This window comes from Coregonus clupeaformis, chromosome 26, assembly GCF_020615455.1.
Source record: "Coregonus clupeaformis isolate EN_2021a chromosome 26, ASM2061545v1, whole genome shotgun sequence".
NCBI classification, from domain to species: Eukaryota; Metazoa; Chordata; class Actinopteri; order Salmoniformes; family Salmonidae; genus Coregonus; species Coregonus clupeaformis.
Window position 1 is genome coordinate 16920624 of NC_059217.1, and position 27990 is coordinate 16948613.

Genomic DNA, 27990 nt, shown 5'->3' on the forward strand with positions numbered 1-27990 from the left:
ATGATCCAGCACAGGCTCAGCATGTCCATTTCTAAAACTACAGGAGCACTACGGAGAATCAGGGCTCTATTACATGTGCAATGGTGGATTCTCTGAAGACTGCATTTGATTCATACTAAGCCCTGGGACTTTTTAAAAGGGGACGCATTGACTACAGTACCTGGAATTCTACTTTGGATCTTAATCTTGTGCTTTTAGTGGATTTTAGACAAATGTTTTGTTCCTTTTTTGAAGTATACAACCTCTTCAAATATCCAGTTTGAGGTAAAATGTAATAAACAATCATTTTTGGGGGAAGGAACAGATGTTCCCCTCACACTGCAATACCTGCAGACAGAGGGGCTTAGAAGAACAGCATTTGACAAAGGGCCGGATAGGAACTGTTTTTTTGGGCCAGCGCTGCAGTGTGGGGTTTACAACACACAGAAGGCTGACTAGGGTTATCTGACTCTTTGTGTTTGACCATTCAGCCCCGGATACACCCACCTAACATCCCGCTCTGCTCTCTCCGTCTCTGGAAAAACACCACTCTCTCCGGTCGCTCTGTGTTGTGTTTGGCTGGTGGTGGGAAAAGAGGGAAAAGACAGCGGTTTCCTTGAACGCAGGATCGGATGCTCTCTCTTCTTCCCAAAGGGACACCGAGAGAAAGAGGGAGACAGAGCTACTGCTGTCCTCAGGCAGTGAGTGACTGAGTCACAGCGCAATGTGAATAACTCTCCTCCATGCTGTACCAAAACACCAGTGCTTCTTTAAAGCAAATATAACCGGCGTCATTGTGCTAGCTAAGCATACATCGCTGCCTCCCTGAACTTGCCTCTGACTGGGCTTGAACCAAGGTCCCCTACCTCACCAACAGGATCCAATTCAATTGCACCATTGAAAGACCTCTTGTTTAAAGAGGGGGAAATGCCACCTGATCTAAGTTACTGCACAGCAGATTTGGGATTTGGGGGACATTGTTAGGCTTGTCTGTACTGGACTGGCCTGGATCAGGTGCTGCTTACGAGACTGCACTAGTCACAGTCACAGCCCACACACACATTTGCGCATCCATATCCTCATTCTGTGTGTGTGTGTGTGTGTGTGTGTGTGTGTGTGTGTGTGATGTGTGGCGGCAGTGGAGACAGCCAGCAGATCGGCCTACTCCCCTGGACGTCTCTGTCTCTAGGCCAAATCTGGGGATTTACTCTGCTTTTCACCTGATTGCTCATGACCAGTCATCCCACTATCCCTGCCTCCATCCCTCCCTCTAGCCCGTTCCCCCTCTCCTAACCTACCTAACACTCCGGGGATCACGTCCTTGGCAGTAAGCTATTTACCGTAGGGACCCAGCTGAGAGGTGTTGCCACGGCTACGACCCCTCACGACGAGGACTAGGAAAACGACTGTCACACTAGTTTGGTGGAGGAGGAGGAGCAGGAGGAGGAGGAGGAGGAGGAGGAGCAGAGAGGCCAGGATAGCGGCTCTCTAGCACAGGGAGGAGGGACTTTGGTGGGGCAGGCTGGCCAGTTGAGCAGAGGGCCCGAGCCCATGGCTCCACTCTGGAAGGCCATGCTGTCTAAGAGCAGCCCTCTGTACAGAGACTCTCTGTTCTCCTTCTCTCTGTGGGAGAGCCGGGCCCAGGAGAGAGAACTGGCCCTGTACAGAAAACACACTGAAAGAGAGAGAAGGGCCCTGCACTGGCAGCTGGAGAAGTAAGAATCCTACATTTATTGTTTGAGTAACGTGAGAGTGATAGTAATCGTTTACTGTGTACTATACAGTAAGTCCTTCAGATGAGAAGCCAGTGCTGGACTGCAAACAGATGGGATACACTACACAAGTCCGCTGTGTGTGTGTGTGTGTGTGTGTGTGTGTGTGTGTGTGTGTGTGTGTGTGTGTGTGTGTGTGTGTGTGTGTGTGTGTGTGTGTGTGTGTGTGTGTGTGTGTGTGTGTGTGTGTGTGTGTGTGTGTGTGTGTGTGTGTGTGTGTGTGTGTGCTTGTGTGTGTGCTTGTGTGTGTGTAGAGGGATCAGCCTGGCACTGGTTTAGATTGGTGAGCTGAGGTGACCTTCACACTGCCATCAGGATGCTGCTATCAATTAATTAATTCAGCTGAGGGGGAACATCCTGTGTGTTAGTGTCAGTCTTTCTTTTTTTAACCCACTGTGAATATTTCTTATTTTTCTATATTACTCTGTAATATGTGTTTTATTTATTTTGTGTGGTTTTGTCTTGTCCTGTTCACTGTTGCAATATTATGCCTCTTGGCCAGGTTGTTATTGTAAATGAGAATTGGTTCTCAATTTACTTATCTGGTTAAATAAAGGTGAAATAGATATAAAATAAATAAGACCTTGAGTGAGCTGATATCAGCCTGTGTCTGTGTTGATCGCTGTTTGTCTCTCTGTGGGCAGTAAGGTGCTTCAGCTTCAGGGAGGATAGGATCACCAAGCATCTTTCTTTGTCTGTACAGGGCAGGACAGTAGGGTGACTAGGACAGGACAGGACAGCTAATGGCTTAATCATGCTTTGATTGTCCCTCTGTCACTAGAGAGCAGATGTATGGCCATATGTGGGCAAGGACAAGATCACTGAGTGTCTCCCTATATGTTTGTGTGTGTGTACAGGCTGAGTAAGGAGCTCCAACAGAAGGATAAGTTCATTGAGTCTCTCCATGCCAAACTCAACCAGCACCAGCCACGTTCTGACACACCCTGCAGTAGCCATGCCCTCTCTGACACCACGGACCAATCAGACCACATCTCATTCGTGTCTGATGAGCACGGCTCCACCAATGAGGACCTGGAGCTGTGCTCAGACATAGACGCAGCCAGCGAGTATGGCCAGGAGGACAGACGTGCCTCCACTAGAGCTAGTACAGGTACAGTGAATAATAGACACACGCAGACACACAAATGACTGCCCATCCATATTTCTAATGCCCAGCAGAGCACAACTTAACTGTCTTCTTTTCATTCATCATCTCTCAGATTCTCACTGTAACAGTGTACCCATGTCACACCACCCCTCCACCCCTCCATCCACCACTTCATCCCACGGACACCAGTCCTCCATCAGCTGTCCAAGCATGCAGCTGTCAGGGGACACACAGACACAGACAGGTAGGCAGAGAGACAGGAAGAGAGAGGAGTGGAAGTGACTGTATTATTCATTGTGTCCACATACTGTACTTGATCATGTCCAGCCATTGTGAAGTGTTTTCTTCCCTCATACCTCTCCCGGTCCCACCCCTCTTTCTGTATCCCTGTCATCTCTTCTTCTCTCTGTCCTCTCCTTTCTCTCCATTCTCATCTGTATTTCTCCTCCGTACCTCCAGCCCTCTACAGTGGGCCAGTGTCCAGTTCCCTCCCCACCCCTCCCCAGCCCCAGCCCCATCCCCAACCCCAGCCCCTCTACCACCCAGACCTCTCCTCTCAGAGAGCCCCTCTGCCCTTTGACCCCCACACGGGCAACCTGCGACCCCGTTACCATGGCAGCGGGCCCGGGGGCTTCTCCCTGGCAGAGGTTCACCAGGAGCTGCAGATGTTACAGAGGCAGCTGGGAGATACTGAGCGTGCGTCACTCTGCCTGCACTTTATGTGTGTGCCTGTGTGTGTGTGTGTGTGTGTGTGTGTGCGTGTAGCATGGTGTGGCTACATTTGTCACGCTTTGAACACATCATGTAATTACATGAGGTTATAAGCTCTAAAATTGACTTTTTAACTGTTGTATTACAGTAATAGTGTAATTTGGCATGGGGATAGTAGTATTTGTATTGGAAACATGAACACAGGATTTAACAGACACAATGATTAACTCACACAAGTTTTCATTGATAAACTTGGTGTACAGAAAGTGAGTTTCACATTCAAAGCTCTGAACTCATGGCAGTAATGTAAGATGGAGAGAAGAGATAGAGGAGAGAGAGGGATGAGGGGGTGCCAAGTGTAATTGAGCAAGTTGATGTGATGTAGTCCACCCCCCTCACCCCCCCACTACTCCTGATTCCCCACAACCTAACTCTCCACCATCCAAACATCCCAACACAGGAGGCTTTGATAGTGTTCTGACTCTCTCTGAGTTATCTATCTCACACAAGCTGCCTGGCCAACCTGTTTATTCATGCTTGGGCTTTTCTGTCTTTCTTACTGCAGGTTTTTCAGTTCCTTCAGCCAAGCCATTTGTTGGCTTCCCCATGTTGGCCCACCCCAAGGCAGATCCCTCCAGTTACCTGCCACAGCCTCTGTCCTACCACACCTTCCACCCATCTCCACTCAGTGGCCCCATGAAGGCAGGCGCCAGTCTCCTGGAGAGCAGTGCAATGTGGGACATGGCTTACGGTGCTCAGCCAATTAGAATTGGCGCTGCTGATTTGTCATCAGGGTCGTCAGGATACCAGTCTGGCACCAGCCATACAGGTGTGTGTTTATCTGAGTTTTAATGTAAACGTGTGTGTGCGTGTGTGTGAGTGTGTGTGTGAGTGTGTGTACTTGTTTTCCTACATTATCAGGACCTCAATGGTCTAACAATTCACCCGAATGTCCTGAAAGGGTCGGAAAAACAATAACTTTTTTGAAGTCAGGATGTTTTTTGGGTCCTGAATTAGTTAAAATGCTATTTTAAGGTTAAGGTTTTGGGGTTTTGGGTTAAGGTTAGGTTTTGGGTTTTTGGGGTTAAGGCTGGGGTTAGGTTAAGGGTTAGGTTTAGGGTTAGGGAAAATAAAAAAATGTATGGTCACATTTCTTTACACTCATTAAAGTCCTGAAATTTCACAAAAACAAAGCTGTGTGTGTGTGTGTGTGTGTGTGTGTGTTTATGTATATGTTTTTTGGATGCCCGTTTGATAAATAAATAATTGTGTTATATATTCTATACAAAACATTTTATGTTGTGAAATATAAACAGCATTTTGATGTGTGGTTTGGTGCAGGTTCTGACCTGATGAAGGAGCACCTGAGGGAGATCAGGAGTCTACGTCAACGCCTGGAGGATTCCATCCAGACCAATGAGCGCCTCCGACAGCAGCTGGAGGAGAGACCAGTCAACCAAGCCAGAGACAAAGGTACGAGACCACCAACACACCGTTACTCAGACCATGTCCATATTATTTCTACATCCAACTTTTCAGTCACTAGCGAAATGTCCTGTCTCTCCTCATCCAGTTCTCTTCATCTTCCTCCTCAGGTGCCCCCACCAACATCTACATCCAGGGCTTGGACTCTGTCAGCCAGCTTCCCGGTGAGATCAGAGCTCTGAAAGAGGAGAACCTCAGCCTGCAGGCCCGACTCCAACAAGCCAGCAGAGGTAACTAACCGCATGGCTCCTAGTACTCTCAATACTCCCCAATATACTCTTAATACACAAAAATACTCTCAATACTCTTACACAGTGAGATAGTTCAATTAAGCTGAACCGCGCTGAACCGCGGTGCACCGGGCTATGGCCTGTGACGTGAGCAGGGAAAAGTGATGAGGGAGGAGCGCCCTTCTCAAATCGAACAGTAATCTGCGCCGCTCGGTCATGTTGTCAACAAAGGTAGCATGATGCATCGTTCAGAAACAAACAACATATATTTTCCAAGTAGTTTTCATTGGGATCCTACAGACACCCGACAAGGCCCAAATCCCCGTCATTCACATGAGAAAGAGACGGAGATATCGTGGACGTAGGTCGGGGTGCCTTGTAAGGATCCGACGGCGAGTAAACTGCCTCTTCCATCAAACCTATTAGCCAATGCTCAATCATTGGAAAATAAGGTAGACGACCTAAGTTTACGGTTATCCTACCAATGGGACATTAAAAACTGTAATATCTTATATTTCACCGAGTCGTGGCTGAATGACGACATTGATAACATACAGTTGGCGGGATATATGCTACATCGTCAGGATAGAACGTCTGACTCTGGTAACACAAGGGGTGGCGGTCTGTGTATATTTGTAAACAACAGCTGGTGCAAAAAATCTAATACTAAGGAAGTCTCAAAATGTTGCTCGCCTGAGGTAGAGTATCTCATGATAAGCTATAGACCACACTGTTTACCAAGAGAGTTGTCTTCTATATTTTTAGTAGCTGTCTATATACCACCACAAACCAATGCTGGCACTAAGACTGCACTCAATGAGCTGTATAAGGCCATAAGTAAATTTATTTTTTTATTTTATTTCACCTTTATTTAACCAGGTAAACCAGTTGAGAACAAGTTCTCATTTACAACTGCGACCTGGCCAAGATAAAGCAAAGCAGTGCGATAAAAACAACAACACAGAGTTACATATGGGGTAAAACGAAACAAAGTCAAAAATACAACAGAAATACATATATATACAGTGTGTGCAAATGTAGCAAGTTATGGAGGTAAGGCAATAAATAGGCTATAGTGCAAAATAATTACAATTAGTATTAACACTGGAATGATAGATGTGCAAGAGATGATGTGCAAATAGAGATACTGGGGTACAAATGAGCAAAATAAATAACAATATAGGGATGAGGTAGTTGGGCGGGCTAATTTCAGATGGGCTGTGTACAGGTGCAGTGATCGGTAAGGTGCTCTGACAACTGATGCTTAAAGTTAGTGAGGGAGATAAGTGTCTCCAGCTTCAGAGATTTTTGCAATTTGTTCCAGTCATTGGCAGCAGAGAACTGGAAGGAATTGCGGCCAAAGGAGGTGTTGGCTTTGGGGATGACCAGTGAGATATACCTGCTGGAGCGCAGACTACGGGTGGGTGTTGCTATGGTGACCAATGAGCTAAGATAAGGCGGGGATTTGCCTAGCAGTGATTTATAGATGGCCTGGAGCCAGTGGGTTTGGCGACGAATATGTAGTGAGGACCAGCCAACAAGAGCGTACAGGTCACAGTGGTGGGTATTATATGGGGCTTTGGAGACAAAACGGATGGCACTGTGATAGACTACATCCAATTTGCTGAGTAGAGTGTTGGAGGCTATTTTGTAAATGACATCGCCGAAGTCAAGGATCGGTAGGATAGTCAGTTTTACGAGGGCATGTTTGGCAGCATGAGTGAAGGAGGCTTTGTTGCGAAATAGGAAACCGATTCTAGATTTAACTTTGGATTGGAGATTCTTAATGTGAGTCTGGAAGGAGAGTTTACAGCCTAACCAGACACCTAGATATTTGTAGTTGTCCACATACTCTAGGTCAGACCCGTCGAGAGTAGTGATTCTAGTCGGGTGGGCGGGTGCAAGCAGCGTTCGTTTGAAGAGCATGCATTTAGTTTTACTAGTGTTTAAGAGCAGTTGGAGGCTACTGAAGGAGTGTTGTATGGCATTGAAGCTCGTTTGGAGGTTTGTTAACACAGTGTCCAATGAAGGGCCAGATGTATACAAAATGGTGTCGTCTGTTTAGAGGTGGATCTGAGAGTCACCAGCAGCAAGAGCGACGTCATTGATATACACAGAGAAAAGAGTCGGCCCAAGAATTGAACCCTGTGGCACCCCCATAGAGACTGCCATAGGTCCAGACAACAGGCCCTCCGATTTGACACATTGAACTCTATCTGAGAAGTAGTTGGTGAACCAGGCGAGGCAGTCATTTGAGAAACCAAGGCTATTTAGTCTGCCAATAAGAATGCGGTGGTTGACAGAGTCGAAAGCCTTGGCCAGGTCAATGAAAACGGCTGCACAGTACTGTCTATTATCGATCGCGGTTATAATATCGTTTAGGACCTTGAGCGTGGCTGAAGTGCACCCATGACCAGCTCGGAAACCGGATTGCATAGCGGAGAAGGTACGGTGGGATTCGAAATGGTCGGTGATCTGTTTGTTGACTTGGCTTTCAAAAACTTTTTGAAAGGCAGGGCAGGATGGATATGGGTCTGTAACAGTTTGGATCTAGAGTGTCACCCCCTTTGAAGAGGGGGGATGACCGCGGCAGCTTTCCAATCTCTGGGGATCTCAGACGTTACGAAAGAGAGGTTGAACAGGCTAGTAATAGGGGTTGCGACAATTTCGGCGGCTAGTTTTAGAAAGAAAGGGTCCAGATTGTCTAGCCCAGATGATTTGTAGGGGTCCAGATTTTGCAGCTCTTTCAGAACATCAGCTGTCTGGATTTGTGTGAAGGAGAAGCGGGGGGGCATGGGCAAGTTGCAGCGGAGGGTGCAGAGCTGGTGGCCAGGGTAGTGGTAGCCAGGTGGAAAGCATGGCCAGCCGTAGCAAAATGCTTGTTGAAATTCTCGATTATTGTAGATTTATCGGTGGTGATAGTGTTTCCTAGCCTCAGTGCAGTGGGCAGCTGGGAGGAAGTGCTCTTATTTTCCATGGACTTTACAGTGTCCCAAAACTTTTTGGAGTTAGTGCTACAGGATGCAAATTTCTGTTTGAAAAGTTAGCCTTTGCTTTCCTAACTGCTTGTGTATATTGGTTCCTAACTTCCCTGAAAAGTTGCATATCGCGGGGGCTATTTGATGCTAATGCAGTACGCCACAGGATGTTTTTGTGCTGGTCAAGGGCAGTCAAGTCTGAGGAGAACCAGGGGCTATATCTGTTCTTAGTTCTGTATTTTTTGAATGGGGCATGTTTATTTAAGATTGAGAGGAAATTACTTTTAAAGAACAACCAGGCATCCTCTACTGACGGAATGAGATATATATCCATCCAGGATACCTGGGCCAGGTCAATTAGGAAGGCCTGCTCGCTGAAGTGTTTTTGGGAGCGTTTGACAGTGATGAGGGGTGGTCGTTTGACCGCGGACCCGTTACGGACGCAGGCAATAAGGCAGTGATCGCTGAGATCCTGGTTGAAGACAGCGGAGGTGTATTTAGAGGGTAAGTTAGTCAGGATGATATCTATGAGGGTACCCATGTTTACGGATTTAGGGTTGTACCTGGTAGGTTCGTTGATAATTTGTGTGAGATTGAGGGCATCTAGTTTAGATTGTAGGATGGCCGGGGTGTTAAGCATATCCCAATTTAGGTCACCAAGCAGTACGAACTCTGAGGATAGATGGGGGGCAATCAATTCACATATGGTGTCCAGGGCACAGCTGGGGGCTGAGGGGGGTCTGTAGCAAGCGGCAACAGTGAGAGATTTATTTCTGGAAAGGTGGATTTTTAGAAGTAGAAGCTCAAACTGTTTGGGCACAGACCTGGATAGTATGATAGAGCTCTGCAGGCTATCTCTACAGTAGATTGCAACTCCACCCCCCTTTGGCAGTTCTATCTAGACGGAAAATGTTATAGTTGGGGATGGAAATTTCAGAATTTTTGGTGGCCTTCCTAAGCCAGGATTCAGACACTGCTAGAACATCAGGGTTGGCGGAGTGTGCTAACGCAGTGAATAACTCAAACTTAGGAAGGAGGCTTCTGATATTTACGTGCAGAAAACCAAGACTTTTACGGTTACAGAAGTCAACAAATGATAGCTCCTGGGGAGTAGGAGTGATACTGGGGGCTGCAGGGCCTGGGTTAGCCTCTACATCACCAGAGGAACAGAGGAGGACTAGAATAAGGATACGACTAAAGGCTTTAAGAACTGGTCTTCTAGTGCGTTGGGTACATAGAATAAAGGGGGCAGTTCTCCGGGCGTTGTAGAAAAGATTCAGGGCATTATGTACAGAAAAGGATATGGAAGGATATGAGTACAGTTCAGGTAACCCTAAGCGTTGGGTAACAATGAAAGAGATAGCGTCACTGGAGGCACCGATTGAGCCGGTCTCGGCGTGTATGGGGGGTGGAACAAAGGAACTATTTGAGGCAGTTTGAGAGGGACTAGGGGTTCTACAGTGAAATTGTATAATAAGAACTAACCCAAACAGCAATAGGCAAGGCATAATTGACATGGGAGAGAGGCATAAAGCAGTCACAGGTGTTATTAGAGAGAGCTAAGACAACAACTGGAAATAGCGATAACATTTGGGCTAGGCTAAACAGAATAAACAGGACAGGGTACCGTGTAAAGGAACAGTCCAGCAGGCATCAGCTGTGCAGCTGAGTGATCATAAGGTCCAGTGAACAGCAATATGTGAGTCCGAGAGCAGTTCAAATTGGTGCTTCAGCACAGCTAGCAGGGAGCACAGTTGTAGTTTGCGTGTGCTAGCGGGCCGGGGCTGGCAGATGGATCTTCGTGGTCGTCGCAACGGGAAGCCTGTTGAAACCACATCAGAATATTTCGTCGGCAGACCAGTCGTGTTGGATCGGCGGGGCTCAGTGTCAACACTAGGAGGTCCCGTCCGGTTGACAGAGAGGTAGATAGCCGGGAGATGGGCCTGAGGCTAGCTCAAGGCTAACTGGTGCTTGCTATAGGGCAATGGTAATCAGCCAACAACAGGTTGCAGCTAGCTAGCTGGTTGCGATGATCCGGCGCTAGGGTCCAGTGATTCCGGCAGAAAGTCCAATAAGTTCTGGGTCGATAGCACGCTGGGTCGATAGCACGCTGTGCAGACTGGCCGGCGAATTGTCCAGGCTAGAGCTAGAGCTGGCTGGTGGATAGTGTAGGCCATGGACAGTGGTGAAGACGCTACCGGTGACTAATAACAAGTAGCCATTCAGTTGCAGTTATACTATTTTCAGCTTACGGTTCTTGATGAAAGTTATAAAGAAATAGTAGAATCCTTTCCACGTTGGGTGAGGCGGGTTGCAGGAGAGTATATTTAGTTAAAGAATGAAAAGTAAAAATTGAGAAATATATACAAAATAGACCAAAAAAACAAGAAACTGGATATTTACACAGGGACAATGAATAAAAGCGACCGCACTGCTACCCCATCTTGGAAAATAAAAAAATAAAAAGTAAAGAGGAAAACGCTCATCCAGAGGCAGCGCTCCTAGTGGCCGGGGACTTTAATGCAGGGAAACTTAAATCCGTTCTATCTAATTTCTACCAGCATGTTAAATGTGCAACCAGAGGAAAAAAAACTCTAGACCACCTTTACTCCACACACAGAGACGCATACAAAGCTCTCCCTCACCCACCATTTGGCAAATCTGACCATAACTCTATCCTCCTGATTCCTGCTTATAAGCAAAAACTAAAGCAGGAAGCACCAGTGACTCGGTTAATAACAAAGTGGTCAGATGACGCAGATGCTAAGCTACAGGACTGTTTTGCTAGCACAGATAGCATTGAGATAGCATTGAGGAGTACGCCACATCAGTCACTGGCTTCATCAATAAGTGCATCGATGACGTCGTCCCCACAGTGACCGTACGTACATACCCCAACCAGAAGCCATGGATTACAGGCAACATTCGCACTGAGCTAAAGGCTAGAGCTGCCGCTTTCAAGGAGCGGGACTCTAACCCGGACGCTTATAAGAAATCCCGCTATGCCCTCCGACGAATCATCAAACAGGCAAAGAGTCAATACTGGACTAAGATTGAATCGTACTACACCGGCTCTGACGCTCGTCAGATGTGGCAGGGCTTGAAAACTATTACAGACTACAAAGGGAAGCACAGCCGCGAGCTGCCTAGTGACACAAGCCTACCAGAAAAGCTAAATCACTTCTATGCTCGCTTCGAGGCAAGCAACACTGAAGCATGCATGAGAGCACCAGTTGTTCCGGATGACTCTGTGAGCACGCTCTCCGTAGCCGATGTGAGTAAGACTTTTAAGCAGGTCAACATTCACAAGGCCGCAGGGCCAGACGGATTACCAGGACGTGTACTCCGAGCATGTGCTGACCAACTGGCAAGTGTCTTCACTGACATTTTCAACATGTCCCTGACTGAGTCTGTAATACCAACATGTTTCAAGCAGACCACCATAGTCCCTGTGCCCAAGAACACTAAGATAACCTGCCTAAATGACTACCGACCCGTAGCACTCACGTCTGTAGCCATGAAGTGCTTTGAAAGGCTGGTCATCGCTCACATCAACACCATTATCCCAGAAACCCTAGACCCACTCCAATTTGCATACCGCCCCAACAGATCCACAGATGATGCAATCTCTATTGCACTCCACACTGCCCTTTCCCACCTGGACAAGAGGAACACCTACGTGAGAATGCTATTCATTGACTACAGCTCAGTGTTCAACACCATAGTGCCCTCAAAGCTCATCACTAAGATAAGGATCCTGGGACTAAACACCTCCCTCTGCAACTGGATCCTGGACTTCCTGACAGGCCGCCCCCAGGTGGTAAGGGTAGGTAACAACACATCTGCCACACTGATCCTCAACACGGGGAGCCCTCAGGGGTGCGTGCTCAGTCCCCTCCTGTACTCCCTGTTCACCCATGACTGCATGGCCAGGCACGACTCCAACACCTTCATTAAGTTTGCCGACGACACAACAGTGGTAGGCCTGATCATCGACAACTATGAGACAGCCTATAGGGAGGAGGTCAGAGACCTGGCCGTGTGGGGCCAGGATAACAACCTCTCCCTCAATGTGACCAAGACAAAGGAGATGATTGTGGACTACAGGAAAAAAAAGAGGACTGAGCACGCCCCCATTCTCATCGACAGGGCTGTAGTGGAACAGGTTGAGAGCTTCAAGTTCCTTGGTGTCCACATCACCAACGAACTATCATGGTCCAAACACACCAAGACAGTCGTGAAGAGGGCACGACAAAGCCTATTCCCCCTCAGGAGACTGAAAAGATTCGGCATGGGTCCTCAGATCCTCAAAAAATTCTACAGCTGCACCATCGAGAGCATCCTGACTGGTTGCATTACCGCCTGGTACGGCAACTGCTTGGCCTCCGACCGCAAGGCACTACAGAGGGTAGTGCGTACGGCCCAGTACATCACTGGGGCCAAGCTTCCTGCCATCCAGGACCTCTATACCAGGCGGTGTCAGAGGAAGGCCCTCAAAATTGTCAAAGACTCCAGCCACCCTAGTCATAGACTGTTCTCTCTGCTACCACACGGCAAGCGGTACCGGAGTGCCAAGTCTAGGTCCAAAAGACTTCTCAACATCTTCTACCCCCAAGCCATAAGACTCCTGAACAGCTAATCATGGCTACCCGGACTATTTGCACTGCCCCCCACCCCATCTTTTACGCTGCTGCTACTCTGTTAATTATTTATGCATAGTCACTTTAACTCTACCCACATGTACATATTACTTCAACTACCTCAACTAGCCGGTGCCCCCGCACATTGACTCTGCACCGGTACCCCCCTGTATATATAGCCTTCCTACTGTTATTTTATTTTACTTCTGCTCTTTTTTTCTCAACACTTTTTTGTTGTTGTTTTATTTTACTTTTTTATTAAAAATAAATGCACTGTTGGTTAAGGGCTGTAAGTAAGCATTTCACTGTAATGTCTGCACCTGTTGTATTCGGCGCATGTGGCCAATGTAATTTGATTTGATTTGATTAGATTTATACTAGATCACCAGTATCCGCACATGTACCCTAAAAGGTACTGAACAGTATGTGAGATTATACAGTATGTCTACCTCTGAAGGTACATGCTGTGTATTTTATTTCAATCTTTTTGTACCCCTGGGAACAATACTGTACCCTAACCGTACCCTTTTTTCTGAGAGCGTGGATCACGCCCAGGAGGCAGCCCGGTTCCAAAACGAATGCAATCAATGCTAACCCGGTTCAACCGGGGCATTAATCGAAACCCCTCACTGAGAGGAGAATGATAACCATTGAGTGTTATGCCTCATTATACCATGTTATTCCTTGTAATTTCTGTCTTTATATCTGAGTTCCTCTGTACCCTCCCCTTAGACGGCAGTAAGGAGGCAGAACAGCTGCGGGAGGCGGTGCTGTTGGGGCGTGCCCGTGTGAAGGAGGCAGAGTTTGAGACCGAGCAGTGGGCGGAGCAGGGCAGGAGGCTGCAGAAGCAGACACAGGATCAGACCCTGGAGATCACCAAGCTGAAACAGGACAGGCAGAACAACCAGGATGCCATCAAAAGGTAGGAGGGGGGTGAGTGTGTGTGTGTGTGTGTGTGTGTGTGTGTGTGTGTGTGTGTGTGTTTGTGTGTGTTTATAACTGTGTTATGTGTACGTCCCCAGGTTGCAGCACGAGGTGAATGTCTTGCAGCAGCAGGTGTGTGAGAGCCGTGGCCTCATCCACTCTCTACAGTATAAGCTGCAGATATATCACAGAGTGTGTGGCGTCCCCAAGAATACACATACGGGTGAGGGGTCACACACAGGGGAGTCTGCGCCCTTTGACCCCAGGGACCTGCATGTTCAGCTGGGGCAGCAGTTGACCTCTGCGACATGCCCTCCTGGAGCGAGGAGACAGCTCTTCCACGGTGAGAGCGAGGGAGTGCTACACTGCATTAATTCTGGGATACGGTTACCATTGTTACCACATATTCTACTACATTTATTGGCACATAACTAAGTGTTCGAAATTGCACCCTATTCCCTATATAGTGCACTACTTTTGCCCAGAGCCTAAGTAGTAGTGCACTAAATAAGGAATAGGGCGCCATGCCATTTGAGATTTACCCTAACTCTAACACTGATTCTCCACTCTTCCTCTCCTCCTCACAGACCCTGCTCTCTCTCCCCCTGTCCGAGACACTGGACTCTTCAGCCCTGCTTCCCCTCTCTCCCCTACACTGGAACCCCAGGAGACTGACTCTGCTCTGGAGGGCCAAGCCCCAGACGGCTCTTTTGCAAACCGTAATGGCCGCCACGCTGTGGGGCATGTTGATGACTTCCGTGCCCTACAGCAGCAGATCCTAGAGGGACACGTCCTCATCGGCAAGATGGAGGTTGCCCTCCAGGACACTGCCAACCAAGCCCTGCTGGAGCTCAGCCTGCATAAGGTGAGAGGTCTGGGGTAATTTAGAGGTTAGAGGAGCAGCAGACATTTTACAGAGTTAATGATGCTCGAGAGTAACTTTTAGATCCTTGGTTTAAATTCAATAAACTCATGCATCATCTTAGTAGTACTGTATACAGTATAGCTAGTTGAACTGAAAATATGTCACACTTTTGTATTGTTAACCTGTGTTTTAGTTTTGTTTAGACGAACTGTCTCTGTGTATGTCTCTTTCTCTGTGTGTCAGCCTGTGGACCCTGGCTTGGTGAGGAGACTGCTGACTAGCACTAAGACCCTGCGGCAGATCCTTGAGGAAGCCAGCTCCCTGCTCAGAATGTTCTGGAGGGCAGCCCTGCCCAGTTGTGACGGGTTCTCTCAGAGCACCAAGGTCAGAAACACATACTCTTTATAAAGCATTCATAAAGCATTCATAATGCCTTCATATGCATGACATACAGAGACAATGTCCACTGTTTGTTTGTAAGGGTTATGTTAAGGGGATTTGCTTTTGCTGTTAGCGTATTATGTGTGTGAAGTCACTGATCATTGTTGAGAGTTTGTATGCTTTAGGGGTGACTTTGTTAATACATTTGTGACGTCACTCCAGGTGGAATCAGTGTAACCTCACTGCTCTTTACAGGTGTGTGTAGATGTTTGAAATGTGATGGTGTGTTTTTTGTCTATCTGTGTGTGTCCAGGAGCTGTCTCTAAAGGAGGAGGTCCACACGCTGCGTCAGCGGATCTCACAGCAGGAGGAGGCCCTAAGGGACGCCATGGAGACACTGAAGAGCTCCAACCGCACCAAAGACAGCATGGAACACTTCATCGTCAGCCAACGTAAGTGACTCTCACTACTCTCCTCTCAGTTACTCGTGTTTTCTCTTCACCCACTATTCACCACTCTTTACCTCTCCCCAACCCTCCTTTGTTTTCTTCTGTCTCACCCCCTCTCCTGTCTCACCCTATTCCTTTCATATCTCTGCCTCATATGCACAGTCATGTATCTTCCTATTTGTTTCATTTCTCCCCCTCATTCCTCCTCTCTCTCTCTCTCTCTCTCTCTCTCTCTCTCTCTCTCTCTCTCTCTCTCTCTCTCTCTCTCTCTCTCTCTCTCTCTCTCTCTCTCTCTCTCTCTCTCTCTCTCTCTCTCGCTCTCTCTCTCTCTCTCTCTCTCTCTCTCTCTCTCTCTTTCACTCTCTCTCTCTCTCTCTCTCTCGCTCTCTCTCTCTTTCTTTCGCTTTCACTGCTTTCTCCCTCTGTCGTGACTCAACTCATCTCTCTCTAACTCTTTCTTTCTCTCTCTGTCTCTTCATCATTGGAGGTCTTTCATCATCATCTGCCCCTCAGCACAGACTCTGTAAAGGCGCAGTGATATGACTCACTGTGGTGTTTGTGTTTGCATGTGCATGTGTATGTGTTGAAGTGATGGGTGACAGTCACAGATGAATCATAACTGTTTTGTTTCTGGTTGTTTACAGTGTCGAGAACAAAGGATGTCTTGAAGAAGGCACGGACAAACTTAGAGGTGAGCTCGCTCTTTTTACAGGGTCTGGCTTATTTCTTACTTCTTATACCCTCTATAATGCTGTTATTTTACTTCTTTCTATGTTATGCACTCTTTAGAAAAATCACTGTTAGGTATTCCATCTGCTCTCCTCTTTCTCTATCTCACCCGCCCTCCTCTCTCACCTCACCTGCACTCTATCTCTGACTCTCTATCTACCTCTGTCTCGCTCCCTCTCGCTCTACCTTGAGTTATTCCAGGAGAACAAGCAGAGAATGTCCTCCCTCGGCCTCACTTCTCCCCCCCCTTCCTCCTCCTCTTCGTCCTCTTCCTCCCGTCCCTGGGTTGGTAAAGGTACTGCTTCTTGGCTTGCCTTGCCTGTCAGTGAGCATATATCAGCTTCCTGTAATCCACCCTGCCTATCTTTAACCACCATCTAGAGGTCTTCATGGATCCACCTGTACCCGAATACCCGAGACCCGATCCGGGACACGAGCGGGTCCAGATCTAGTATTCTAAATAATGTCACGGGTCTGGGCCGGATTTGTTATGATTGTCACGGGTATCGGGTATGTGTAATTTTAACTGACTTGTCCGGAAGGGGCCATAGAGATCCGAACGTGACTGTTGCAGTGGAGAGAGAGATAAAAAAAAAAATGCTGCTGCTGTTGCTTTTCAGGAGAGTGGCGCGTGTAGCTTGTTGTTAGCCAATCATAAGTCATCAAAACGGCATTAGGCTACAGACATAGAGCTCACTATGTGTGTGGCAATAGTTAGGGGATATATAATCAATGGAAGATGGAATTACAATGATAGAATTAAAAGTTAAAGGAGAAGGATAGGCTACAACAACCAAGAGCCAACAGGTAAGCTGTTACTTAATATTCTGAATGGAGTTGTTGTTATTTGTAACTGTAGGATGAGAAAGCGCATGCACTGCAGCCTGTTAGCCTAGTTAGCTAACATTAGCTAGTTCTCCCGGTTTGATGCAGTCAAGACAGGTACTACGTAATCATATTTGATGATAGATAACCTAGCTATGGCAATAATTAGTCTACTATAGTGCGAGTCTGCTTGGTTGGTTGCTGTCTCTCATCTCTCGCTCCCTCCTCCCCACGTCACTCGCACACAGTACGGCCCCTCACAGCCTGCTAGAGTGGCCCCTCTCCCTCCTGCTCTCCTCCCTCCTCCCCACGTCACTCGCACACAGTACGGCCCCTCACAGCCTGCTAGAGTGGCCCCTCTCCCTCCTCTTGTGCTTTATCAGCTCTGGTTACTAAAGTAGCTTAAAAAATGACTGTTCTGCTGCTTCCCTCACTCGGATCGGATCGGGTCTGGATCCGACCAGGTCTATATACGAAACAGGTCTAGTTGTCCTCGGGTCTGTTTGGAATAGGTCTCTATATTTAAAAATAAACATTTACGGGTCGGGTTGGGAAAGCAAGCCCCAGGTCCATTTCAGTGAAGACCTCTACCACCATCCTCTAACAGTAGAATACCCCCACTGGCATTAAACAGCAGTACATGATCCCCTCTTTGACACTTTCACTTAGTTCATGTTTTTTTATTAATACCATTGTACATATAACATCTTCTAACACCACCTTATTGGGATCATAGTTGTTGTAGGCCTACCATCAGCAGATTTAAGTGAAACTACTTGAATTTGCTAGTGTCTAAGTACGAGTGTATTAATATATCACTGGTTAGGAAATAAATAATGTGATTTTTTTTGGTAATTTGGGTTACAAATCTTTAATGTAGTGTTTTCATTGTCTTACTTCAGATAGCGCAATGACTCAGCATGACATAAGTCATGACATTACATAGTAACATGAAATATAAGTATGCTGACCCTTCTTCCTCCCACTCAGGTGAAAATCCAAGACGCTTCTGTGAGCTCACCCAGTCTGCTGGTTGAGGTGTCGTGAAGCCCCAGATCCAGGCTCCATCACCCAGGACTCCTACTGTCCCATGGCCTAGTAATACCCAGGGTCTGACCCAAGGGGTTAACAGACTGCGCCCCCTACAGGCAGCCTCTTTGTGATGCACCAGCTTCAGCGTCCTCCTTATACTGGGAGACAGGACAGGACTCTTCCTGTTTAAAAGGAAACAAAGTACAACCAGGTCTTTGGTTAAATAGGGGGAACACTTCGATTGAGGGGAGACTGTCTGATAGTTAGTAGAGGTTCAGCCAGGTGCTCTCTGTGATGTTTATAAATGTTGACGACTATCTATGTCAGGTGTTATGTATAGCTTTTGTAGGTGCTACGAAGGTTTCTCAACTGAAGTGTTACCCCTATTTTACCTGATATATATATATATATATATATATATATATATATATATACAGTACCAGTAAAAAGTTTGGACACACCTACTCATTCAAGGATTTTTCTTAATTTTAATTTTTACTATTTTCTACATTGTAGAATAATAGTGAAGACATCAAAACTATGAAATAACACATATGGAATCATGTAGTAACCAAAAAAGTGTTAAACAACTCAAAATATATTTTAGATTTTAGATTCTTCAAATAGCCACCCTTTGCCTTGATGACAGCTTTGCACACTCTTGGTATTCTCTCAACCAGCATCACCTGGAATGCTTTTCCAACAGTCTTGAAGGAGTTCCCACATATGCTGAGCACTTGTTGGCTGCTTTTCTTTCACTCTGCGGTGCAATTCATCCCAAACCATCTCAATTGGGTTGAGGTCAGGTGATTGTGGAGGCCAGGTCATCTGATGCAGCACTGCATCACTCTCCTTCTTGGTCAAATAGCCCTTAAACAGCCTGGAGGTGTGTTGGGTCATTGTCCTGTTGAAAAACAAATGATAGTCCCACTAAGCGCAAACCAGATGTGATGGCATATCACTGCAGAATGCTGTGGTAGCCATGCTGGTTGTGTGCCTTGAATTCTAAATAAATCACCGACAGTGTCACCAGCAAAGCACCCCCACACCATCACACCTCCTCCTCCATGCTTCACGGTGGGAACCACACATGCGGAGATCATCCGTTCACCTACTCTCCATCTCACAAAGACACAGCGGTTGGAACCAAAAATCTCACATTTGGACTCATCAGACCAAAGGACAGATTTCCACCGGTCTAATGTCCATTGCTTGTGTTTCTTGGCCCAAGCAAGTCTCTTCTTCTTATTGGTGTCCTTTAGTAGTGGTTTCTTTGCAGCAGTTCGACCATGAAGGCCTGATTCACGCAGTCTTCTCTGAACAGTTGATGTTGAGATGTGTCTGTTACTTGAACTCTGTGAAGCATTTATTTGGGCTGCAATTTCTGAGGCTGGTAACTCTAATGAACGTATCCTCTGCAGCAGAGGTAACTCTGGGTCTTCCTTTCCTGTGGCGGACCTCATGAGAGCCAGTTTCATCATAGTGCTTGATGGTTTTTGCGACTGCACTTTGATTGACCTTCATGACTTAAAGTAATGATGGACTGTCATTTCTCTTTGCTTGTTTGAGCTGTTCTTGCCATAATATGGACTTGGTCTTTTACCAAATAGGGCTATCTTCTGTATACCACCCCTACCTTGTCACAACACAACTGATTGGCTCAAATGCATTAAGAAGGAAAGAAATTCCACAAATTAACTTTTAACAAGGCACACCTGTTAATTGAAATGCATTCCAGGTGACTACCTCATGAAGCTGGTTGAGAGAATGCCAAGCGTGAGCAAAGCTGTCATCAAGGCAAAGGGTGTTTACTTTGAAGAATCTCAAATATAAAATATATTTTCACTTGTTTAACACTTTTTTGGTTACTACATGATTCCATATGTGTTATTTCATAGTTTTGATGTCTTCACTATTATTCTACAATGTAGAAAAAGTAACAATAAAGAAAAACCCTGGAATGAGTATGTGTGTCCAAACTTTTGGCTGGTACTGTTTATATATGATGTTTTAAGCTCTATATGAAACCTCTTCATGGATCATAGGACAATGAACCTTGAGCAAGCCAGGAAAAGTGGCTTTGAAAAGGCCAAACAAGACAAAAGTGCTTCCTTTAAGCTTCTAACGATGCTAGTTTGTACGTGTGTGTATGTGTAAAGTGGTTGCATGTTGTTTGAGGGGATAAAAGCCATATTTATAGAAGTTAGACACCTTGTTTGTTTCCTGTTTCTTACGATACTTCTTCTGCCATTGAAATGGTCTGTTACTGATGATGTCACAAGATGTAAACACTGTCCAGATTTTAAAGTTCTTATGGATGTGTTGACTAGAACTGTCTTCCTGCTGAAATGTCAGAACCTGTTACCATACTAAAGATTATTCCCAGCTTTATGGCAAACCAGTCTCTATAGTTTTAAGAAGCTTTCTAAGTCTCTGGATCTGAGGGCATACTGATGCCAGTGCAATACATGGAACTTGCTGATTTATTCCTATGCTGTATTTAAGAAAGTGACTGGAGCTTTTGATGCTAGGTTGAAAATGAGTTACAATATATGTTTTCCTTTTATTTAAAACAAATGCGTTAGAAGCGAATGGACCACCATACCATGTTTATTTCTTTCCAAATGTGATCATGGTTTAACATTTTAATCATGTTGGGATAGAGTTTCAACCCCTCCTAAGACAATTTTGCTACTATATTAGCTTTATTTGATTTTTCTTTCTGTTGTGGTAACCATATATGTTATTTTCTCTACAAGTATTACAAAAACTGTGACAATCATATAATATAATAATAAAGCAGCAGGATTTATAAACACTTGGTCTCTTACACTGGCATATGCAAATCTCTATCCGTATTAGATGTTTATTTTGCTTTGAATCTCTATACAGTACATTGCCTTTTCTGCATGGTTTGTGGACTCACTGTTCTTCTCCGCTTTACCTGAAATACTGTACAGTGCCTTCACACCCCTTGACTTTTTTCCACATTTTGTTGTGTTACAGCCTGAATTTGAAATGGATTAAATTGAGATTTTTCGTCACTGACCTACACATAATAACCCATAATGTCAAAGTGGAATTAATATTTTTCAAAATGTTTACAAATTAATAAAAAAATGAAAAGCTGTAATGTCTTGAGTCAATAAGTATTCAACCCCTTTGTTATGGCAAGCCTAAATAAGTTCAGGAGTAAATTGGAGTTGAATGGCCATTCAGGAGTTGAATGGCTATGATAGGTGAAAACTGAGGATGGATCAAGAACATTGTAGTTACTCCACAATACTAACCTAATTGACAGAGTGAAAAGAAAGAAGCCTGTACAGAATAAAAATATTCAAAAAACATGCATCCTCTTTGCAACAAGGAATGAAAGTAATACTGCAACAAAAAATGTTGGTCCTTAATACAAAGCGTTATGTTTGGGACAAATCCTATACAACACATTACTGAGTACCACTCCATATTTTCGAGCATAGTGGTGGCTGAATTCATGTTATGGGTATGCTTGTACTCGTTAAGGACTGGGGAGTTTTTCAGGATACATTTTGAAAATAATAATGGGCAGATGTTGAACAATCCAGGTGTGGAAAGATCCAGGTGTGGAAAGCTCTTAGAGACTTTCCCAGAAAGAATCACAGCTGTAATCACTGCCAAAGGTGCTTCTACAAAGTATTGAGTCAAGGGTGTAAATACTTATGTAAATTAAATATTTATGTATTTCATTTTCAATTAAATGTATTGAAAATTAAATACAGAAACATTTAATTTACATAAATTTCAAAAAACATGTTTTCACTTTGCCATAATGGGGTATTGTGTGTAGAAATGGTTGAGAAAATAAATCAATTTAATCCATTTTGAATTCAGGTTGTAACACAACAAAATGTGGAATAAGTCTAGGGGTATGAATACTTTCTGAAGGCACTGTATGCAATATTTGGGTTACTGTGCAATAGCCTTTAGGGTTGATATTTTTTTGTGTTAGATTTTCAAGTGCCATGTTATCTGCTTGGTTTAGCTTCCTGAGATGTATCTGTTTAAACAGACTCTGTTGTAGTTTTAAATAAATGGGTTAATATATTTTTTATCAATCCTTTTCTGACCTATGCCTTTATCTATAACTGACCAGCCAGCTTATTAGGTACACCACCCCGTTCACGAAAATGGATCGCAACTTACAGAAAGTGAGTCACATGGCCATGACTTGCTACAGTATATAAAGCAGGCATACAGGCATCGAGGCATTCAGTTACTGTTCAATTGAACGTTAGAATGGGCAAAACAAGTGACCTAAGCGACTTTGAGCATGGAATGATCATCGGTGCCAGGTGCGCCGGATCCAGTATCTCAGAAACAGCCACTCTCCTGGGCTTTTCACACACTACGATGTCCAGGGTATATCGAGAATGGTGCGACAATTTTTTTTATAATCCAGTCAATGGCAGTCCTGTGGGTGAAAATAGCTCGTTGGTGAGAGAGGTCGAAGCAGAATGGCAAGCTAACAGGCGGGCCACAAACAGACAAATAACGGCACAGTTCAACAGTGAGAATGGTGCGACAAACATCGGTATCTCGGAACGCACAACTCGTCGATCTTTGTCACGGATGGGCTATTGCAGCAGACGACCACACCGGGTTCCACTCCTATCAGCTAAAAACAAGAAGAAGCAGCTCCAATGGGCATGCGATCAAAAACACTGGACAATTGAGACGTGGAAAAACATTGCCTGGAACATGACAGCGAGTTCAGTTTACTTGAGTGGCCTGCACAGTCCCCAGACTTCAAACCAATAGAACATATTTTGGATGAGATGGAATGGGCTGTTCCCAGCATGAATGTACCGCTGTCCAATCTGCAGCAACCACGTGATGCCATAGCGTCAGCATGGACCAACATCCCTGTAGAACGTTTCCGACCCCTTGTAGAATGCCCTGAAGAATTCAGGTTGTTCTGGACGCAAAGGTTGAGTTCGACCCGGTACTAGATGGGTGTGCCTAATAAACTGTAGATGTAAGGCATTGAAGCGATCACTCGGCCACCTACTGTAGCTGGTCAGCTATAGTGAATACTTTGGGTGTGTTCGTAAATTCACTCTGGCTATCTACTCCGATTGCAGAGCACTCTCGTCTGAGTGTGACAGAGCGCAGAATAACTGATGCATTTATGAACGCTCAACACCCGTTGAATATGGCCGGTGCCAGTAAATGTCTGCAAAAAAGCGTAATTAAATTGTTGCCAGCATCACAGTTACAGTCACCAACCCTCTGAATAACATGAAAACAGCCTAACCAGCTCTGCTAGGGCGAGAAAAATGGTCAGAGTGACGTGTTCTCTCATTTTTGTCTGGAAGTAGCTAGCAAGCTAGCCTGTTAACTTTGGTGCTTGACTGCCATTGTGAGGTCAGAACGCTCGGATCCTCCTCGGCCAGAGCGTCCAGTGTGCGCTCTGAACGTGCTGGGAGCGAAACGCTCTGAATTTATGAATGGACAATCTGGCAACGCTCTGAATTTACTAACCCCCAGAGCGCACTCTGAGCGCACTCTGGCACTCCAGAGTGAATTTACGAATACACCCTTTATTCGGAGGAGAGATTGCTGGTATTCATAGGATTCTAGTTTTATTTCTAAGTAATGACACACAAAACCAATGTGAATAACACTTTCGATGTTAAATCATTTGCAAAATAGGCAAAGCTAAAAAATATTTGTCACTACTTCGCCATTGTTAAAACAACAAAAACAAAATGATTGTCTGTTTTTTTTGTGTCTGGTTTTGAAGGAACCACATCAGACGTATGTACATAATGGCAGGAGTGTACATTAAAACAGTACAGTCGTGGTCAAAAGTTTTGAGAATGACAAGTATTGGTCATCACAAAGTTTGCTGCTTCAGTGTTTTTAGATATTTTTGTCCAACATTTTTATTTTTCCACAAAATTAAAATCGCAGTGCAGTTACCATAAAACATAATATTTTCAGTGTTATAGCTTAACTAGTCAATAGGCTATCAAGGCCTGGAGAAAACTGAGAGGAAGAGGCAAACTTTAGGCTACTTTGGTGAATTTGCGAGGCATGCAAAACAGATTACCAAGACATATGCGCACCATGTTTTTTCTTCCTGCCCCCTCCTCTCTCTCCCTCAGGTTGGCTCGCCTGTGGCATATTCATTACACTGATTCTGTTGCAAAACATTTCTTAAACGGAAGCAAACGGAACGAAACGGGGAAAGACCTACCTGAATTTGTCCAATAGAAACTCTTGCTTTAGTTGTTCCGTTTTGCAACTGTTTGAACTAATGATTACACCCCTGCTCTTTCTCTAATGATATGAGTGTGTGTTCAGTCTTCAGTCTGTTGTGTGTACAGTCGTGGTCAAAAGTTTTGAGAATGACACAAGTATTGGTCTTCACAAAGTTTGCTGCTTCAGTGTTTTTAGATATTTTTGTCAGATGTTACTATGGTATACTGAAGTATAATTACAAGCATTCCATAAGTGTCAAAGGCTTTTATTGAAAATTACATTAAGTTTATGCAAAGAGTCAATATTTGCAGTGTTGACCCTTCTTTTTCAAGACCTCTGCAATCCGCCCTGGCATGCTGTCAATTAACTTCTGGGCCACATCCTGACTGATGGCAGCCCATTCTTGCATAATCAATGCTTTTGTCAGCATTTGTGGGTTTTTGTTTGTCTACCCGCCTCTTGAGGATTGACCACAAGTTCCCAATGGGATTAAGGTCTGGGTAGTTTCCTGGCCATGGATCCAAAATGTCCATGTTTTGTTCCCCGAGCCACTTAGTTATCACTTTTGCCTTATGGCAAGGTGCTCCATCATGCTGGAAAAGGCATTGGTCGTCACCAAACTGTTCTTGGATGGTTGGGAGAAGTTGCTCTCGGAGGATGTGTTGGTACCATTCTTTATTCATGGCTGTGTTCTTAGACAAAATTGTGAGTGAGCCCACTCCCTTGGCTGAGAAGCAACCCCACACATGAATGGTCTCAGGATGCTTTACTGTTGGCATGACACAGGACTGATGGTAGCGCTCACCTTGTCTTCTCCGGACAAGCTTTTTTCCGGATGCCCCAAACAATCGGAAAGGGGATTCAACAGAGAAAATGACTTTACCCCAGTCCTCAGCAGTCCAATCCCTGTACCTTTTGCAGAATATTAGTCTGTCCCTGATGTTTTTCCTGGAGATAAGTGGTTTCCTCGCTGCCCTTCTTGACACCAGGCCATCCTCCAAAAGTCTTCACCTCACTGTGCGTGCAGATGCACTCACACCTGCCTGCTGCCATTCCTGAGCAAGCTCTGCACTGGTGGTGCGCCGATCCCGCAGCTGAATCAACTTTAGGAGACGGTCCTGCCGCTTGCTGGACTTTCTTGGGCGCCCTGAAGCCTTCTTCACAACAATTGAACCTCTCCCCTTGAAGTTCTTGATGATCTGATAAATGGTTGATTTAGTTGCAATCTTACTAGCAGCAATATCCTTGCCTGTGAAACAATGATTTCAAGCACCACCCTCCTTTTAAAGCTTCCAGTCTGTTATTCTAACTCAATCAGCATGACAGAGTGATCTCCAGCCTTGTCCGAAGTCAACACTCTCACCTGTGTTAATGAGAGAATCACTGACATGATGTCAGCTGGTCCTTTTGTGGCAGGGCTGAAATGCAGTGGAAATGTTTTTTTGGGGATTAAGTTCATTTTCATGGCAAAGAGGGACTTTGCAATTAATTGCAATTAATCTGATCACTCTTCATAACATTCTGGAGTATATGCAAATTGCCATCATAAAAACTGAGGCAGCAGACTTTGTGAAAATTAATATTTTGTGTCATTCTCAAAACGTTTGACCACGACTGTACATAGCAGGAAGACGGGGTCTGGTGTCAAGTGCAGAAGCTCAATTTATTTTGTATGCATGTGTTAAATACAAAATAAGATGTTTTAGGGAGAAGCTTTTCAATAAAAAGGGACTAAAATAAATATTTCTATTAATGTTGTCCAACACTATTAAAATGAACTTCATCAAGAACTGAACAATCATATAAAGTGCTCGATAGGGAGAATTATACGTGTAAAATAATTAATAATAATAATGTGGTTGGCTGCTGGCATTTCGCAGGTTAGATCGTTTACCTATTTCAACCATGGGAAGGCAGCAGTTATCAACACATTCGTACTTTTAGCATAGGGTCTCACGCAAAGCGCTGCATGTTTGTATTCAATTTGTACCGTGTCTACATATGAAAAGCTGATGACAGATCAGATCTGAATTACTTTAGTATGTATTGTAACGACCCTGGGTTTATAAGCGCGGTATCGACTCTGCCACCGGAGCATGCTTTTGGGGTACAGTCGATGGCGCGCTGGACTTCGGGTTGAGGGTTCGAGACTTGCTCTCTGCCTGTTTCATTACAGTATTATAAACAACTTGAAGACATATGCTGAACCTAGCCCAGTGGTCTGTGATACTATGAGCGGGAGGTACTGCGGTTGAAATGTGAGGGGAGATCCAGCAGGAAGCGAATCGTGACTGCAAATTCTGCACACAGATCACTAACCACCGGCGAGGATGGAAGACTGACAATTTAAAAGAATAGGGAGGCCAACGGATCGAGACATTAATCACCTGTCAAATTTTTTTTGACAATGACAACGTCAGAACGTGCATTTTGAAGGTAGCTAGCAACGATGCTCGCATAGCTTGCTATCTGTCTGGGGACTGACAGCGAAGTCACAGGGCTGCGGAGAGCTCGGAAAAATGAATATAGTTCTTGGTGTACTTTCCCTGTCATTTTTCGACCTCGCCTTTCATTTTTGCTCGCTAGATACCCTTACTAGCTACATTATCTCTCAGTAGCAAGTGATCTAGCTGTTGCATAAGGACGGTGTGGCGCATAAAATACTGTAGCCAGGAAAATACAACCACGTTAGCTAGAGAGTGGCTTGTAACTACAGCAACCAATTGACTGACAGCCTGTCAACAGCTTTGACGTTAGTGCAGATGTTTGTGCCAGTAAGGTAATTTGAACGGGGATGGATTTTTACGGTCAGATTTGAACACAATGTCAGCAGCTATGAAATTCAAGTTTTCAAAGGAAATGCGAGGAAGACTCCAATAAAGTTAGCTAGCCTAGCGTAAGTTCGCTAGCTAGAAGCATATCTAACGTTAGCTAGCTACAGTAACTGTGAAACACATTTCATTTGTTTTTTTCCCACGTGAGAATATGAAGAGAACCGAAAATAAAAACAAAAGAAAACTCATTCCGGACCAACAAGGACAAAGCGGGACAGCGGAGAAAGATGTGAGTTGTCATAGTTACAGTAGCGAAGGACAACCAGGGTTGGGTCCCACGAATGTAACCTAACTAGCTACCTGTATAAATGTAGAAAACAAGAATCTTCTTTATACTTTGATCAAATATTCATCTGTGCTTGTACTGGGTATGGCAGTCAGTGGTTATTGAATGTACTACCTGTTTCATGTACATTTTAGTCATTTAGCAGACGCTCTTATTCAGAGCGACTTTCAGTCAGTGCAGCCTTTCCCAAACTCAATGTACGTTTTGGTGTTTGCCTTTACACTATACAGCTGATTCAAATGATCAAAGTTTAATAATTAGTTGATTATTTGAATCAGCTGTGTAGTGCTGGGGCAAAAACCAAAACGTGCACCCCATGGGGTACCGAGGACCGAGTTGGGAAACCCGAGTTAGTGCATTCATCCTAAAATAGTTAGCTAGGTGGGACAATCACATATCACAGTCATAGTGGTGAAGTACATTTTTCCTCAATAAAGTAGCTACCAGCAAAGTCAGAGCTAGTAAAGGGGGAAGTAAAGTCCAAGTGTTAGTTCATGAAAGGCATTATTTAAGATACTG

The 27990-nt window shown here is 45.0% G+C and overlaps 2 protein-coding genes across 6 annotated transcripts in view; both read left to right on the top strand.

The window, feature by feature from the left end:
• The window catches only part of LOC121540424 (myomegalin), a 118360-nt gene extending 99803 nt beyond the window's left edge, over positions 1-18557 (top strand). For 2 of the 5 annotated variants that reach the window (XM_041849286.2, XM_041849282.2), the window contains 14 exons: positions 2609-2862; positions 2972-3103; positions 3319-3555; positions 4136-4399; positions 4912-5043; positions 5166-5285; positions 13636-13825; positions 13926-14170; positions 14415-14692; positions 14936-15076; positions 15387-15525; positions 16167-16213; positions 16453-16546; positions 18067-18557. In XM_041849286.2, coding sequence (XP_041705220.2) covers positions 2609-2862; positions 2972-3103; positions 3319-3555; positions 4136-4399; positions 4912-5043; positions 5166-5285; positions 13636-13825; positions 13926-14170; positions 14415-14692; positions 14936-15076; positions 15387-15525; positions 16167-16213; positions 16453-16546; positions 18067-18113 — 2320 coding nt within the window. In that variant the 3' untranslated portion in view covers positions 18114-18557. The remainder of the gene's footprint in view (positions 1-2608; positions 2863-2971; positions 3104-3318; positions 3556-4135; positions 4400-4911; positions 5044-5165; positions 5286-13635; positions 13826-13925; positions 14171-14414; positions 14693-14935; positions 15077-15386; positions 15526-16166; positions 16214-16452; positions 16547-18066) is intronic. The other 3 variants (XM_041849283.2, XM_041849284.2, XM_041849285.2) reach the window with 3 other exon arrangements.
• Positions 18558-26531: 7974 nt separating this feature from the next.
• LOC121539855 (microtubule-associated serine/threonine-protein kinase 2-like) overlaps positions 26532-27990 on the top strand; it is a 29738-nt gene continuing 28279 nt past the window's right edge. The window contains exon 1 of the mRNA XM_041848505.2: positions 26532-27414. Coding sequence (XP_041704439.1) covers positions 27337-27414 — 78 coding nt within the window. The 5' untranslated portion in view covers positions 26532-27336. The remainder of the gene's footprint in view (positions 27415-27990) is intronic.